We start from the raw sequence: 16,490 nt of genomic DNA, 5'->3' as shown, positions 1-16,490 counted from the left end.
ATTTTTTCTTTTGTTTAATGATGATGATTCCCCATCAAGTTTAAAGTATGGAATAATATAATTATCGCATAATAGCCTATAACAAATTTAAATTAAGTCCATCATCTATAGATAGTAAGAAATGTACACTAATTATGTAATAAATAATATCAAAACTTTTAATTATGTATCTGTCACCATCCAGGAAAATAAGTTTCAAACCAAATGCGCAAAAGATGAAAACATTTTGCGGGGCGGGGGGGGAGGAAGAATGAAAAAAGATGAGGAAACAAAAATATAGGTACTACTCAATTAAAATGGGGGTGCTAAATCAGTTCTGTGGTACATAAAAACAATGTTATTAGTGGAGAATATATTCCTAAACCACATGACAAAAATACTATGTGATATATATGAAGAACAGTACAAAAATAATCACTATATACAATGAATCTATAGGAAAAGGCATTCAAATTTCTAACCATACATACTAGACATTGCTCTCTCAATGGGGCCACTTCCCACAACTTGTAACTACACATGTGGAGCTGAAATTACCATAACTGCAATTTCTACATGGTAAGAGATTTATATAAGGAACATGATCCCTCTTTCTTTTCTTGACCACCATCAAAAAAGTTTGCCTGGCACTGGAATGAAACTAATATTGATCTGTAGTAGCATATATTTTTGCCACACCTAAGCAGCAAGGTAAGAAAGAGATGACTTCATGTAGGAGGTTCCAGTAAAAGCAAAGACTATAGGTATGATAAAAAGAAAGGTGCTAAGCAATGACCAAAGAAGAATGGGGTTTTCTCTGAATTAGGCAGGAGAGACTTGGGAGATGAAAAGCCACAATCTTAAGTGGCTTATAATTTTCATTTATAAACAATCTTATCCCTTATATAAAACTCAAAAAAAATTTTTTTCTTCTGTTGTTGTTAATTATAGCTATTAGAATTCCTCAATAAGAATTTAAAAAGTGTGAGGGAAAAGTGACATCCACGTGAAATGCTTTCCTGTAAAATCAAAGATGATATAAATTAAATTGGTTATAAATTATAATGTTCCCGGGGCACCTGGGTGGCTCAGTGGGTTAAAGCCTCTGCCTTCGGCTCAGGTCATGGTCCCAGTGTCCTGGGATCGAGCCCCACATCGGGCTCTAGCCCCACATCGGGCTCTCTGCTCAGCGGGTAACCTGCCTCCTCCTCTCTCTCTCTGCCTGCCTCTCTGCCTACTTGTGATCTCTATCTGTCAAGTAAATAAATAAATAAATCTTAAAAACAAAAAATTATAATGTTCCTTATACCTCTGTAACAAAAAGTCCCCTGAACACTCAAGTTAGATGCAGAATTTGATCATTTCAATGAACAAATAAAAAAAATGCAAAGTGTAAGTATTCACAAGTTTACTAAACCACATTAGGCACTACCATTCAACAAGTTGCAGTTTTATTCATGATTGATGAGGCATCAACCATGAATCTTTTTTTTTTTTTTTTTTTGGTTACTAGAAAAAAAAGATAAGACTACAAAGAAAATAGGATTTAAAAGTTAGTTGAAGTAGTTAGGGAAAAAAATATATTTTATTGGCCTACATACATTTTCCATTATGGATGACAACCCCTCACTTCCTGTTTCTGTAGCCAACGCTCCCTCTTTCAAATTAATGTGACCTTTCTCCCTTCCTCTAAACCTATCAGTTTGTACTTCTAGCAGAGCAGTTTTGCTGCCCCTGCTTGTGACTTCCTCATCTAAACTCTTACCTTCTTTTCTCATTTAGAAATTTTATCAAAAAGTCTGTCCCCTCTAAAAAAATTTTAAAAGATGATAAGTCACTTCCTAAAACATAATTCCTTTTGATTAAAATATTATGATCAAACCAGTAACAAATTCTTCTATGTAAAATATGTATCAAGCACAAGTTTGTAGAAGCTTGTAAAACTTATTTCATTATCCAATCTACAAAAAAAATCTTCAGGAACTAAAGCATTTCTTGATCCGAAGGCCCCTGAGATCACCATCCCAGCCAAAAGCAGATGCTTAACTGACTGAGCTACCCAGCACCCCTAAATCATTACTTTCAAGAGCGCAAGACTACAAATAACAGAGGTGCCTGAGTGGCGCAGTTAAATGTCTGACTCTCCATTTCTCTTGATTTAAGCTCAGGTCGTGATCTCAGGGTTGTGATATCAAGCCCCATATAAAGCTCCATGCTGGGCATGGAGTCTGCTTAATATTCGCTCTCCCCCTCTCTGCCCCTCCCCCCTTAAATAAATAAAATAAATCTTTAAAAGAAAGACTGCAAATGATAAAAAAATAACCCTCCAAAAAACTACCTTAAAAAATATGTATTTTGGGGACACCTGGTTGGCTCAGTCGGTTAAGCATCTGCCTTCGGCTCAGGTCATGATCACTGGGCCCTGGGACTGAGCTCTGAGTCAGGCTCCCTGCACAGTGGGGAATCTGCTTCTCCCTCTGCCTCTGCCTCATCCTCCCCCCAGCTTGTGCTTTCTCTCTCTCTCTCTCTCTCTCTCTCGCGCGCGCGCGCGCGCTCACTCTCTCAAATAAATACAGTCTTAAAGAATTTCTTTAAAGATTTATTCTCCTTTAAAAAAAAAAAGAAAGTACGAACTTTCAGGAAATTCCTTTCCCCTCCGGTGATAGAATAAAGTGTCATCAGTAACACAAATAGAAAACTACACATTATCTTTTCTCTTAAGAAAGACCAAAGGATCAGAGGAATAAACTTAATCACCATCCCTTATTCAACCCCAATAAATGGAGGACCACATTCTTTCTAAATATTTGCCACTCCTGATATGAAAATAAGAAGAAAAGATTAATCATAGTACCTCTGGGTGGCAAATCCATATCCCCTGATGTTAGTCCTATCAAGTTAGGCCTTTGTGCGTGCACTCTGTGTCTATACATAGGTCTGGAAGTATTTGTTATGCTTGGGGCTTCAGGATTGTAGCCATCTGTGTCATATGTATCTGGTAATACAAAAACTGTAATTAAAAAACAATTATAAAACACCACTTGGTAATTCTTGAATATTGATAAAAGAAAAAGTAAATTATATAACATTACTAATACAGAGCTGACATGCTACATGTATTAAAAAGAAAATTTAGTTTTATAAAAATAAAAAGTTAAATGGAAAATATAACAGTAAAAGAAATTTTATATATATCTGTATATATAATACATGTAATTATATTATATATACATATACATACACATACATAAAACTTAGTCTTTTAAAAATCCAAGGGACTTCTATTTAATATACATCCCCCATGCCTACACTTTATTCTATACGATTTTACTAAGAAAAATAAACCTAATAGAGCTAGTCACTCTCTAGACATTTTTTAATTCCATATCTAAAACTCTGCTCTAAACCCTCACTACATGATGAATATAAAGGGGCAAAACTGCACCTGCAGTAAAAAGAGAGGGTGGAGCAGGAGGCGGCTGGTGATGAATGCCAGTTGTTACTACGGTAGGAACAGAACTGGTTGCAGAGTTTGGGGGAGCATCCATGCCAGATGGCTGCAAAGGAGGAAGTGGAGGTGGTGGTCCTGTCAAAACCAAAGAATAAGAAATATCATCTGAAAGCAAACAAATAAAATAAGTTATTGTATATCCAAACATGGTCTTCTCATTTATCAGCAAAATTACAGTATCTATAAACTCAAATTCTTATAACTATATTAGTTTTCTAGGGTAAAATATCCTTTTACTGTATTCCAAAACAGGTTTGTCTTAAGCTATAAAGAACTACTGAGAGCTGGGATTCGTCAGGGATGTGCTAAGTCAGGGCCCCTCCAAACCACAGTAAACCATAGGTTTGGCAACACCTGCAAAGTGCGGGTATATTCTAAATAAGAGTATCTTGCCCTTGGTTTCTAGCAGGCATCTTTAAGATTATTTCAGGTATTTTTAACAAAAGCAGGCATCAAACTATTAACTTCTAAAAAGGCTATGAATGGACAGATAATGGGTACTGGCAAACAAATATATTTACTTACCTGTGACAGGTGGTAGGCTGGGTGGTAATGGGCCTGGCGGAGGCACTGGGGGTCTCAGATTCACAGGTGGAGGTGTAAGAATTGGTGGAGGTGGGGGAAGTCCAGGAGGAGGTGGTCCTTCAACAACTGGCGGCTGTGCTGGGAAAGGCAGCATGCCAGGAAGATTCACATCTTCTACAACTACAGGGTCACTTCCATGGTCAAAAGGGCACATGTCTCCTCTCATACAGAAACCCTTTTCTGTAAGCAAGCATAATGAGAAATATGGAAAGTGTCAGATAAATAAATTTTCTGTAAGTTAACAAAGGTAAGATATTTTAAAAAGAATATTTTTAATATTGGGCCAGTATAACTAACCATAACACAAGAGCTAATTTCCAGTAACATAAAATACTTATGATGTAAATATAGCTAACAAACACATTAAAAAATATATCCACAAATTAAAATGTGTATACCTAGCTAGCAAGCGGGCATAAAACTTTTATATACTTTGTCATTAGAAGAAATTCCTTTATTTATTTTTCATTTCCTTTATTTAAATTTCACTTAAAACTCTGAGAATAATGCAACTATAACTTTAGTACAATTTACAAAGTTTTTACAGTAAAACTTTGAGAGTCTTCATTTATAAAATTCTTATAGGTGATATTCACATTTCTAGGTTCTAATTTACATGCCAATAACCGTTTATTTCTAAAGAAGTGAGTTTTGTCAAGAATGTTTCAGTAGCAGATTCCCAGATAACAACTCAGTAGATACTACTCTTATTTGATAAACTCCAAAAATATATTAAGATTTATGTGTAAAGAAGCACTGTCTTTAGACTGATATACAATAGTCAGTAGTGACTAACAGAGGTTTAAATAATACTGAAGAATTCAAGAAGTGCCTCCTAAGACTAACTTACCACCATTAACTGGGCTGTCCATGAATAACTGTGCAACCTAAGCTTACAGAATTTAGTCACCTGGAAATACTAGTTCAGTACTTCAGAAAACAGCAAAGACTTACCATCATAGTCTCTACACCGTTTCTTTGGCATTGGTGGTCTTACATAGGAGTTATGGTCCACTTGGTCCTCATGAAATTCAGACCAACTTTCGGTAGTGTTATTACCATGATGGGTAGGAGCAATTACTGTAATAGTGCTGCTCAAAGTAGGTACAGGGTAGTGACCAGAGGAAATATTTGGTACCGAAGAGACAGGAGTATAATTGTTTTCTAGTGGATCTGTTCTATCCAGGTCATATTTAGGTTTTACTAGATCCCTTTCTGCAACAAAATATAAATAACTTATAAAACTATATTAAAAAAGTCACAGATATACAAAATAGTGGTATTTTTGCTAAACACAGAGAAAACGTTCACATTGTACACAAGCCTCCTTCTCTTTAAAAACTACTAAATGAATACACAATGTTCCAAGATAAGCTAATGTTTTTTTCAATATGACCTGAAGTATAAAATCACACAAAGTTTGCTGTACTTAATGAGCTTTTTCTCCTTAGAGTGCTGTTTATAGAAAAGATATTTTTTATTCTCTTCAGTGCAATCTTAGGATGCGTAACTTCAGCCCACAAAACAAAATATACAATAAAGTACTGTTATTTTTTCTGCGATGAACATTTGAGTTGTAATTCACCTAAAGATCCCAGCATGGGTTTTTAAATAAATAGTATACACTATTAATAATATTAGTAGTGAAAACTATTTATTGAAGATGGAAACAGATGAGCCAAGAGAAAGGAAAAGGAGTTCACACTAAACATGAAAAAAAACATTAACTGGGGGGCGCCTGGGTGGCTCAGTGGGTTAAAGCCTCTGCCTTCAGCTCGGGTCATGATCCCAGGGTCCTGGGATCAAGCCCTGCATCGGGCTCTCTGCTCAGCGGGGAGTCTGCTTCCCCCTCTCTTTCTCTGCCTGCCTCTCTGCCTACTTGTGATCTGTCAAATAAATAAATAAATAAAATCTTTAAAAAAAAAAAATTAACTGGGCTATATATGGTCCCAAGGAGAGAGAAAAGGAATTAAGGAGATTAGTTAAGTGAAGCAATGTGCAGAAAAGACCTAGTATACCTAGATCACAGAAAGGGAAAACGCCAGGGCAACAGTAAAAGTATAAAGCATATACAAAGGCCATAAATATTATTTCCCAAAGACTAAAGTTGACTGTACAGTAAAGGCTAAAAGAGTAGCAAAAATCTAAGTTTGAGTAAAGGTATTTTACTTGAAAGTGTTTTAGTTGTTTTATTGCCTCCAGTATCTTCCTTTCAATAACACACACTGGAAAATAAAATGTTGGAAATGACATGGTCTTGCAAATATATTCACCTGAAATGAGAATTTTAACTGTTTTCCTGATTTTAAAATATAACTCTTATATAATAAACTGAACATATTTATACAATGAATTTTATCTATGTATATACATGTGAAACCAAACATAACCAAAATTATATACATAGATATTCATCACCCCCCAAAATATCCTTGCACTCCTTGATAATTCTCCACCCTTTACTCCATCCCAGGCAAGCAATGATTTGTTTCCTGTCACCAGAGATTAGTTTGTATTTTCTAAAACTTGATATGTATGTATATTCTTTTTTGTCTGGCTTCTTTCACTCAGCATTATTATTTTGAGACTCATCCTTTTGTGACATATACCAAAAGTTCCATTCTTTTCTTCCACTGTATGGATCCCTCAGTTTATCCACTCACATGGCATCTGGGTTGTTTCTAGTTTCTGTCTATTTCAAAGGAAGGTACCATGATCATTTGCGTACAGTCTTTGTGCGGAAATACACTTTCGTTTCTCTTAAATAAATAGGTTGGAGTTGGGATGGTTGGGTCACGTGGTAGGTGTAGATTTAAATTTAAGATACTGTGAAAGTGTTTTCCAGAGAATTTCAGTTTACCTCTATCCTTACCAGTATTAGATAAAGTCAGCCTTTTTACTTGTAGTCATTATAATGGGCATGCAGTGGTGATTCACTGTGGTTTTAATTAGCATTAAATAAAATTTTTAAAGGAATTTTTTTAAAAAACATTCATTTAGACCACAAAATACATCACAATAGAAAAATGAAGACAACGCTGACAAAAATTAAAACCATTTTTAAAATCCTCAAATATAGCTTATTCACAAAAGAAGAATGCTAATCAGAACACACATATATGTGGATTATTTACCCCGGCTTCGTGTTCTGCTTCTGCTTCTAGTCCTGCTTCTATCCCTATCCCGGTCACGAAGCCTCTCTTTACTCCAACTTCGACTCCGACTCCTGCTGTAACTGCGACTTCGGCCTCGTCTTCTATTGTACCGGTCTCTATATGAATCTCTTCGAGGAGGGTTTCGATCATAATCTCTTTTGCGAGAACGATCATCTTTTTTCCTCTCATCACGACTTCTAAAGAAATAAATGATCACTTTTAGGAAAATAATTAAGTGGATACAGAAAAAACTCATTAAATGAAAAAGTCACATTTAATTCCTGTAAACATCATGATTCTTTATTCCACCACATATTTAGGAAACTCAAATTGAAAAACTGAACATGATCTGCTCAAGAACTCTAAAACCCCTTTAAAGGGAAAAAACTGTCAAAGTCTCAATCTTTACCCTTATACACAAAGACATCTATACATTTAGGATCAGTACATGCCATCTCCTAGCACATGGTGTCCTGTACACACACAACCTCATACTTAAAGGCATGTGGCCCACCTATTGCCCACACTAAATGCTTCTGAAATCTCAATGGGAAAAATAATTTATTCACACTAAAGGGAAACTTCATGCAAAAAAGTTCTCACATTAAGATTTCACTGGAGGGGCGCCTGGATGGTTCAGTGGGTTAAAGCCTCTGCCTTCAGCTCAGGTCATGATCTCAGGGTCCTGGGATCGAGCCCCGCATCACGCTCTCTGCTCAGCAGGGAGCCCACTTCCTCCTATCTCTCTGCCTGCCCCTCTGCCTACTTATGATCTCTGTCTGTCAAATAAATAAATAAAATCTTGAAAAAAAAAAAAAAGATTTCACTGGAATTTGAAGTTAGAAATAAATACCATAATAATTTTTTTAAGCACTATTCCAGATCTCACTTCTAGGACCTACGAATCTGATATAGATATTCTTTGTAAGAAAGGAACTGAGTTACACTTTCCTAGACCAACAGAAGAGTAGATATTACTTGCCCCTAGGTGAAAGATAATCAAGTCTAAGCATTCATATAAAAGATATCCAATGTCTAAACACTGAACATGGTTCAATCAATCAATCACCTATTTTCTCTGTATCGGGAACTTGACTGGGGAGGACTATGATTTAGCCTTCTGGAAAACTTCTTCTCTCGCTCTTCCTCCTTTGTGATCTGATATACAAAGAAAAATATGCATTAAGTTTAGCAAATTATTCCTTGCCATGTCACTAGTTCAATGATTTAATTGACATGAAAATACAGACGTGAAATTATTCTTTTCTAAAAGCATTAAAAAAAATTTCTCTTCTAAGTACAATCACTTAATTTAACCACAGAAGAAAGGCTTGCTGAAAGTTAAAGTGAATGCTAAAGAAACTCAGAAATGTTTATCTTAGATAATAGTGGTGGGAAAACACTTAGGCCAATGTCCTCATTTTAACATTATTAGTAGAAAGTCAATTTTAATTCTTTCGAAATTTTAACACACACTCTTGTTTTGGTTCCACAGATTTGGCCTAGCACCAAACACATTAGGAAATATAGCAGAATGCGTTAGAATTAACCAAGTCAGAAAAAGAGAAATAAGAGAAAATGATACATAAGATCAAACAGCTCTCCAGTTCTCAACAGTATGGCAGCTATATATTCCTCTTTCCTATAAGGGGCCTCCATTCGTATTATATTATCAATAGCAAGCAGCCCTGGAAAACATTCCCTTTATCAGGGCTACTTTTCTGAGGCCAGAATTTTCCATGCTATACTGTCCAGAACACTGGTTATATAGGACATTAACAGGTGTTACTAGAAAAAAAAAGATTTAGAGGATAAACAAATACAGGAAATACTGAACATGTGGCTTCTGTAAATACGAAAGGACTCAAGATTTTGCACTTTTAATAAGAACTCTAAGACAATCTGATGCAGGCAGTCTTCAGGATAATATAACAGTGTCCCAGTTTATGCCAGCTGTTCCAATACCCCTCTGGGTAAAAGCCTCTTACTGTCAGAAGTGTCCAATGTTGGGTGATAAATTAAATGGAAATCCTATCAATAGGCCAAACTCTGAGAAGCACTGCTTAAAAGCCTTCTTTTTTTCTTTTTTTAACAGTCTTTTTGTTCTTATAAATACTTTCATTCTCCTTTTCCCACCCATTTCAACCCTTTCCCACCCAAAAAAAAAAAAAAAAAAACAAAAAAAAAAAAACAAAGCAAAACAGGGTTCAATGCACCTTTTCCCTTCTACTTGCTTCAACACACACTCGCGAGTAATTTATGTTGAGAGATCATCATATTCCACAGTACATGCTCAACTGGGAACTTTTACTATACCCACGGTATTTTAAATCCAGGTTGTCATCTGACATTTTGACAGTTCTGAAAGATCAGGGATAAATATCCTTCACAATTGGTCAAGAAAACTGTGGAGAAATATTATTATGTCAATAGACGTAGGACTAAGGTTTTTGCCACTAACTCATTTTGGGGATAGACTTCTTACTGCTTCTCAAATCAAGAGAAGACTGCTTAAGATTATCTAAGAATTAAAATATGATTTGAAACAGCAAAAATCTAGAACTAACCCACCAAACTTCCATTGGTGAGCAAAACTTAAATAAATTATTGTGCATCTCTATGTGGTATAAGCAGTGTGCCAGCACCACAGCCACTCTTCCTTTCTGCCTTATTAACAGAACAGAACCCCCACTGTTAGGTATGAAATACGCACAAAATTATTTCTGGTTTTCCCTTACACAGAGAAGAGGTGTTTTATGTGCACGTCTGTGTAACTATATACATGTACATGTGTGTAAATATGTTCAGATACAGAAATAAAAATATATTTGAGAATTACTATGTAAAGTTATACATATATTATTACATAATAAACATTACTTACATAATCTGTAAAGAAAAAAAAGAGTATGAGGGGAAAAACCCAATCACATCTTCCATCACACCAACAATCTCTCAACAATAATAGGAACTGCCATTTATTGAGAATATACTATGTGCTACACACTACGCCAAGTGCTTTAGAGACAACATTTTATTATTCCTCAAAAAAACCCTATATATTTCCATTTCACAGCTAAGCAGACTAAGGCTTGGAAAAGTAACATTTCCAAGCTCATAAAGCACTGACTGATAAAGCAAAAATTTAACCAAGATTTATTTGACCTAAAGCAAGACTAACTGCAGAAATATATCAGCTTAACTATCAATTAGTTTTGCTCGAATTTACAATCTTTAAACATCAAATTGAGAAGATCTGAATTTTTATGATTATTAAGCAAGAACGGCAATCTTGTATAAAAGGTAAACTCTTCAAAATCTCTTAAAGGATGAAGTCATGCCCACTGCCCTGTGAAGGTCTTTAGACATGACTACCTTAAAAACAGTCCCCTACAAAATGCAGGCAGGACAGAGCAAATTAGTCTAGTGTTAATCTAATTATTTTCACAGAACACAGATAATGAAAGTCCACAGATATAAGATACTATGCAGAAAACAGTTAAAAAGCAAGCCTAAGACTGTTATCTTTAGAAAGGCCTGCTTCGTATAAGGTAGGCTCTAGGCTGGTATCTGTGAACTTTGATTTCTGGAGGGTTCCCATCATTCCCTGACAATAATAGCTCACCATATGCCTGAATTGTTTTGTGTCACTGATATGGCTCTAAGCTGAACACATGCTTTCCTCCGGGAAATCGCAATTTTAGTACATAGTAGGCAGAAGGTGCATCTGTGACCAGCCGCAAATAAAAACCCTGGACACTGAGTCTCTAATGAGCTTCCCTTGTTCAAATGTGTTGAAACTACTTGTTACGTGCATCCTTTGTGACTCTCCTAGGAGAAGTCTCTGGAAGCTTATGTCTGTTTTCCCCCAGACTGTGCAACACCTACTTTTTCTTTTTGCTGATTCTGATGTAGGAAGTCACAGCCTTGAGTATGACTAAGCGCTAAGTGCTATGACTGCTCCTACGGATGATCCTGAGGACCCTTGACACAAATACAGAAAGTAAAACTCAGTTTAATGATTCCTTATATTTTTAAAGAGCATCTAAGGTTTTACACACAAATCCTTACCTCTTCTTTTTTAATATCTTTTTCTTGGTGCTGAAAAAATTCTACCTTTAAGCTTCCTGATGATGGCTGCTCTGGAGGAGGTAGGTAACTCTTTGTATTCACAGCATCAAAAAGCTTTTCCACAAATATCTGTGTCTCTAAAAACAAAAACCAAGACCAAAAAAATGTAGATTAAAGACACTTACTAAGATTGATTCCTCCTCTTCTACACATCAGAGTTCAATATGATGAAGTATATACTGACTTTTATAACTCTGGAAATATACTAAGACCAACAGCTTCCCAACCAGTGAGTCATGACACAAATCTTATGGTAATATTAATCCATTCAAATTCAGGGTAGTGGAACTAAGATGGCCAGAGCTTCTGGGCCAGTCACTTCCAGCCATTACTAGACTCTGACCCTGCACCCAGAGTGCTGAACATAAGTATTATTATTATCTAGACAGTAGCAAAATGAAAAAAGTTAGAAGCAGTATCAAGCTAACATTCCAAGTAGTTTCTTAAGCAACACGATCTTTAAATAAACAAGCATTCATTTACTTAATCTTTTAAGGAAAAATACCAGCTTGCTTTAAGAAAGAGAATAAAGATATTAATGAAAAAGGTTTTCATTATAAATAAGCTATAATCAGTAATAATACTGTTTATTCAACTTTGTTACAATTATAGTCTATTCTCTTATTGAGTTCCTTTAATATTATGGTAAATCTCGCTTTAAAGGATTTATTAAAATAAAGTAGTATTTTTAAACTAAAGATGTTACCTTTTTGAAGAAATACATCCAGTTGATCAATACATAATGCCTTTAACTCTTTCTCACTTTTGTCTTTCTTTACCAAAGCGAGAACATATTTTGCTAGGGCTGATGGATCTGCATCACAACTGAAGAAAAAAAAGCAATATTGAAGGAAATTTAGCCATAAACAATTGCACATTCTAAAAATTCCAGTTACAGACTTAGTTGTATGATAAACAGTTAAGTGGATTAATATATGTAAAAAGCAGCTACCCATGGAAAGCAATAAAGAAATGTTAAGTTCTCCCTTATAGTAATATATTTTATATTACATACATGGCCACTACTCTGTATCCTTCCACATTTGTACTAATATATGTATTAAACGCCGTAGGCTTTATTATTACTAAAAAGAGAAGTTATAACACAGTACCATCAAAAACTATTAGCATGGAAAGAATAAAAATACAAAAAGCGCCCTTGCCTTACCTCCACCCCAAGAACTAGCTAGAAAACCCAGACAGAGAGGGCACTAAAAGAAAACCTGAAAACATACTACAGGTTTAGAAACAGACCCAAGTAAATAAATGTATGAATTTTGATTTTATAAAGGTAGCATCCAAGTCAATGAACAAGGGATGAATTACACAATAAATGATACTGAGACAAGTTGATAGTTATCTACTTAAAAACTAAGTTGGTTCCATAACTGATTCTATACACCATAATAAATCTAAAACTGAAAAACATGAAACCACTGAAGTATTAGGGAAAAAAATAAGAAAGTTATTTTACAACTTTGGAGTAATGAAGATTTTCTGAGTAATGACAGAAATCTATAAGAATGATTTGATTACACCAAAAAAAAAAAAAAAGCCAAAAACTTTGGAATGAAAGAGTCAAAAGACAAAAAAAGCTTCCCATTCCAAAAGGTGAATTCTCCTAATATGTAGTTTGTATCAGTAAGACCAAAACTGTAAGAGAAAGGAAACAAATAATATAGACACTAAACAGAAAAATAAGTCTAAATGAGTAAAAATACACCCTCATCCATAAGAGAAATTCAAACTCAAGCTATACTGAAATACAATTTTACAGTTATATAGCTGGCAAATGTAAAGGTATGAAAATATATTCTGGAGGTAAGACTATGGGGATACAAGCAGTTTTCAAACACTGTGGCTGCTGTGAGGAGACTGGTAGCCCCTAAGGAATGGTAGCATCCAATCCCAAGTACAAATGACCTAGCAATTCTACTTCTCTGAAGTTACTTTACAGACATACTTACATATACAAAGTGACACATACACAAGTCTCATTGGCACATTCATTGCAAAATAAGAAATGTGCAAAATGTCCATTTACAGAGGACTGGAAAAAGAAATTATACTAATCTACAGTAAAGAATGAATACAGCAAAAAGACACAAAAAAGAATGAGGACGTGTTCCTGTCACAGAAATTCTCCTTATAATTTGTTATGTTTAAAAAGCAAGGTAGAGAAAACTGGTCATCATGTTACCATTTGTGTGGGGGGAAGAGAAAAAACTATGTATTTGGACTGGCTTATGTTTGAATAATAAATATATGGAAGTACAAACAAACATTACTGGTTTTTTTTTTTTTTTTGGATGTGGGGAGACAGTGGGGACTAACTGAAGGAGGAACAGAGTGAGGCAATAAAGTTTTTGATGCCTGAGCCATGCCCATCCTGACAAAAAGCCAAATTAACTGTTTTTCGATAAAGCTAAAATTGTTATCCATTTAATTAATGATCACTTTATAAGTTAGGTTAAATAAGAATAAAATAATAGCAATAGCCCAACACTAATATCTACCGAACACCTAGTTTGTGCCATGAACTGTACATACTGTATTCAGCTCTATTCTGTAACAGTTCTACAAAAGAACAGCAGTAACGTATGTCACTGAATCAAACAGTACATCTTTTAAAAGATAATGAAGAGCTTTGGTTGCACAGTAAAAAACACCTATAGAAACACCTGACTGCAAGCAAATCAACAGACCTAATTCAAACCATTTGTGTTTTGCTTTTTTGTTTTAGAACGGCTACACAGATGAGTCTAATACAGCATCAGAATTGACAACTACTCTATTAAGGAACTAATATAGCATTTATCATATGTTCTAAGACTTCCTAATTTACATTACTGTGGTCATTAAGTACGTCTGCCAATTCTTCACTCCTGCCTTTGAAGGCAGAGCCTGATTCCCCACCCTTTGAGAGTAGGCTCAATTTAGGGACTTGCTTCTAAACAAACTGAACAGCAGAAGTGAGGGTGTCTACCTTCAGAGACTAGGACTACAAAGTATTGTGGCATCATCCTTGCTCTCACTCTGGAATCACTTCTAGGGAAAACAGCTGCTATGCTCCAAGGACAGTAAAGCAGCCTTATGGAGAGTACCATGTGGCAATGAAATGAGGACTCTAGTCAACAGAGCACTGAGGTCTCTTTCCAGTAGCCAAATGGGAATGAGCTTGGAAGTGAATTCTACAGTCACCGTGGAACCTTGAGAAGACCGCAGAACTGATCTACAGCTTAACTGCAATCTCATGATTCAGAGCCAGAAATACTTCGCTAACCTGCTTCCAAATTCCTGACGCAGGGATGATAAGTATCATGAGGTGGTAAATGTCTGCTGTGTTAATGAATTAAGTTGAAGGGTAATTTGTCAGTAATCATACTTTTCTCATAGATCTATTTACATGTATTTACAATGTCTTGAAATAGGCTATTACTCAAACAAGAAGAAAAAAATTCCATTTTAATGGAACATGAAAGATTTTTTTTTATAATTTTATTTTTTATAAACATATATATATATTTTTCCCCCCCCAGGGGTACAGGTCTGTAAATCTCCACGTTTACACACTTCACAGCACTCACCATAGCACATACCCTACCCAATGTCCATAACCAGCCCCCTCTCCCAACCCCCCTGTGCCCAGCAACCCTCAGTTTGTTTTGTGAGATTAAGAGTCACTTATGGTTTGTCTCCCTCCCAATCCCATCTTGCTTCATTTACTCTTCTCCTACCCTATGACCCAGCAATTGCACTGCTGGGTATTTACCCTAAAGATACAAACGTAGTGATCTGAAGGGGCACGTACACCCGAATGTTTATGGCAGCAATGTCTACAATAGCCAAACTATGGAAAGAACCTAGATGTCCATCAACAGACGAATGGATAAAGAAGATGTGGTATATATATACAATGGAATACTATGCAGCCATCAAAAGAAATGAAATCTTGCCATTTGCGACAACGTGGATGGAACTAGAGGGTATCATGCTTAGCGAAATAAGTCAATCAGAGAAAGACAACTATCATATGATCTCCCTGATATGAGGGAGAGGAGATGCAACATGGGGGGTTAATGTGGTAGGAGAAGAACATGAAAGATTTTTAAGGACTTTTTCTTTGAAATTCTTTTTTCAATATACTTAATGAACATTTAAAAAAAATAGACAAAATGATTTATGACTTTTTATGTTTTATCACAATGAGTATAGAAATACATCGGTGATGAAATAAGCTCAAAGAAATGGGACATATATAACCTTATGATGTATTTACAGATATACTCATACCCACCAATTCAGTAATACTGCATGACAAATAATGAAACAATGCCTATTCATGTTAGGTAACCTGAATAAGCACAGTCAACTAAACACTTAACTAGGCAACAAGATAAACATATTCAAATAATTGAAAAATCAATGTGAAACATAATACTACCACTGTGTTATACTGTTTTATTGCAACTGCTATTAATGAACAAATTTACAGTCTCCACATTGAGTCCAAATGCTATAGTTTAACTCAACATTGGTCTTACTGTTGTGGTGAATTTTCAACTTAAAAATGACTTTTCTAATGACTTAACTGTGACTTTACATTTCTCTTAACTAAACACCAAATCTATTCCATTGCCACTCCATTACTTTTCTAAATAGGACAGGTTGAGCCAAATAAAATTTTAGCAGTTAAAAACACAGGCGCGCCTGGGTGGCTCAGTCAATTAAGTGTCTACCTTCAGCTCATGTCATGACTTCAGGGTCCTGGGATTGAGCCCCATGTTGGTTCCCTGTTCAGCAAAGAGTCTGCTTCTCCCTCTCCCTCTGCCGCTCCCTACTGTTTGAACTCTCTAATAAATAAAATCTTTTTAAAAAATGTATTAAAAGACCTTTGTGATTTCTGTAATTATTATGGTTTATAGACCACAGTTTTATAAAACAGTAAGACAAAATCATTCCTGAACAATCACTGCTCAACGTCTTTTATAGGAAGCTACTGAACTGAATAAAAAACCAATAAAATCACAACTACAGCAAATGAACTACTATACACAAAAATTCTAAATCCTTGAAACAGTCTGAAAGGGCAAATTACTTCTTAAAATTGGTTAAATTACAAATTATAT

The 16,490-nt window shown here is 35.3% G+C and overlaps 1 protein-coding gene across 12 annotated transcripts in view; it reads right to left on the bottom strand.

Moving 5' to 3' along the window:
- The window catches only part of RBM26 (RNA binding motif protein 26), an 85,590-nt gene that overhangs the window by 43,068 nt on the left and 26,032 nt on the right, over window positions 1–16,490 (bottom strand). For 5 of the 12 annotated variants that reach the window (XM_032864179.1, XM_032864173.1, XM_032864180.1 and 2 more), the window contains exons 2-9: window positions 12,068–12,186; window positions 11,302–11,438; window positions 8,300–8,388; window positions 7,210–7,427; window positions 5,030–5,290; window positions 4,016–4,255; window positions 3,425–3,595; window positions 2,834–2,989 (exon numbers count right to left, since the gene is read on the bottom strand). In XM_032864179.1, coding sequence (XP_032720070.1) covers window positions 2,834–2,989; window positions 3,425–3,595; window positions 4,016–4,255; window positions 5,030–5,290; window positions 7,210–7,427; window positions 8,300–8,388; window positions 11,302–11,438; window positions 12,068–12,186 — 1,391 coding nt within the window. The remainder of the gene's footprint in view (window positions 1–2,833; window positions 2,990–3,424; window positions 3,596–4,015; window positions 4,256–5,029; window positions 5,291–7,209; window positions 7,428–8,299; window positions 8,389–11,301; window positions 11,439–12,067; window positions 12,187–16,490) is intronic. The other 7 variants (XM_032864178.1, XM_032864183.1, XM_032864184.1 and 4 more) reach the window with 3 other exon arrangements.

This window comes from Lontra canadensis, unplaced genomic scaffold, assembly GCF_010015895.1.
Source record: "Lontra canadensis isolate GAN:19392208 unplaced genomic scaffold, GSC_riverotter_1.0 scaffold26, whole genome shotgun sequence".
Classification (NCBI taxonomy): Eukaryota; Metazoa; Chordata; class Mammalia; order Carnivora; family Mustelidae; genus Lontra; species Lontra canadensis.
The sequence above is the reverse complement of the archived record's forward strand: the minus strand, read 5'-3'. Positions and strand labels throughout refer to the sequence as shown.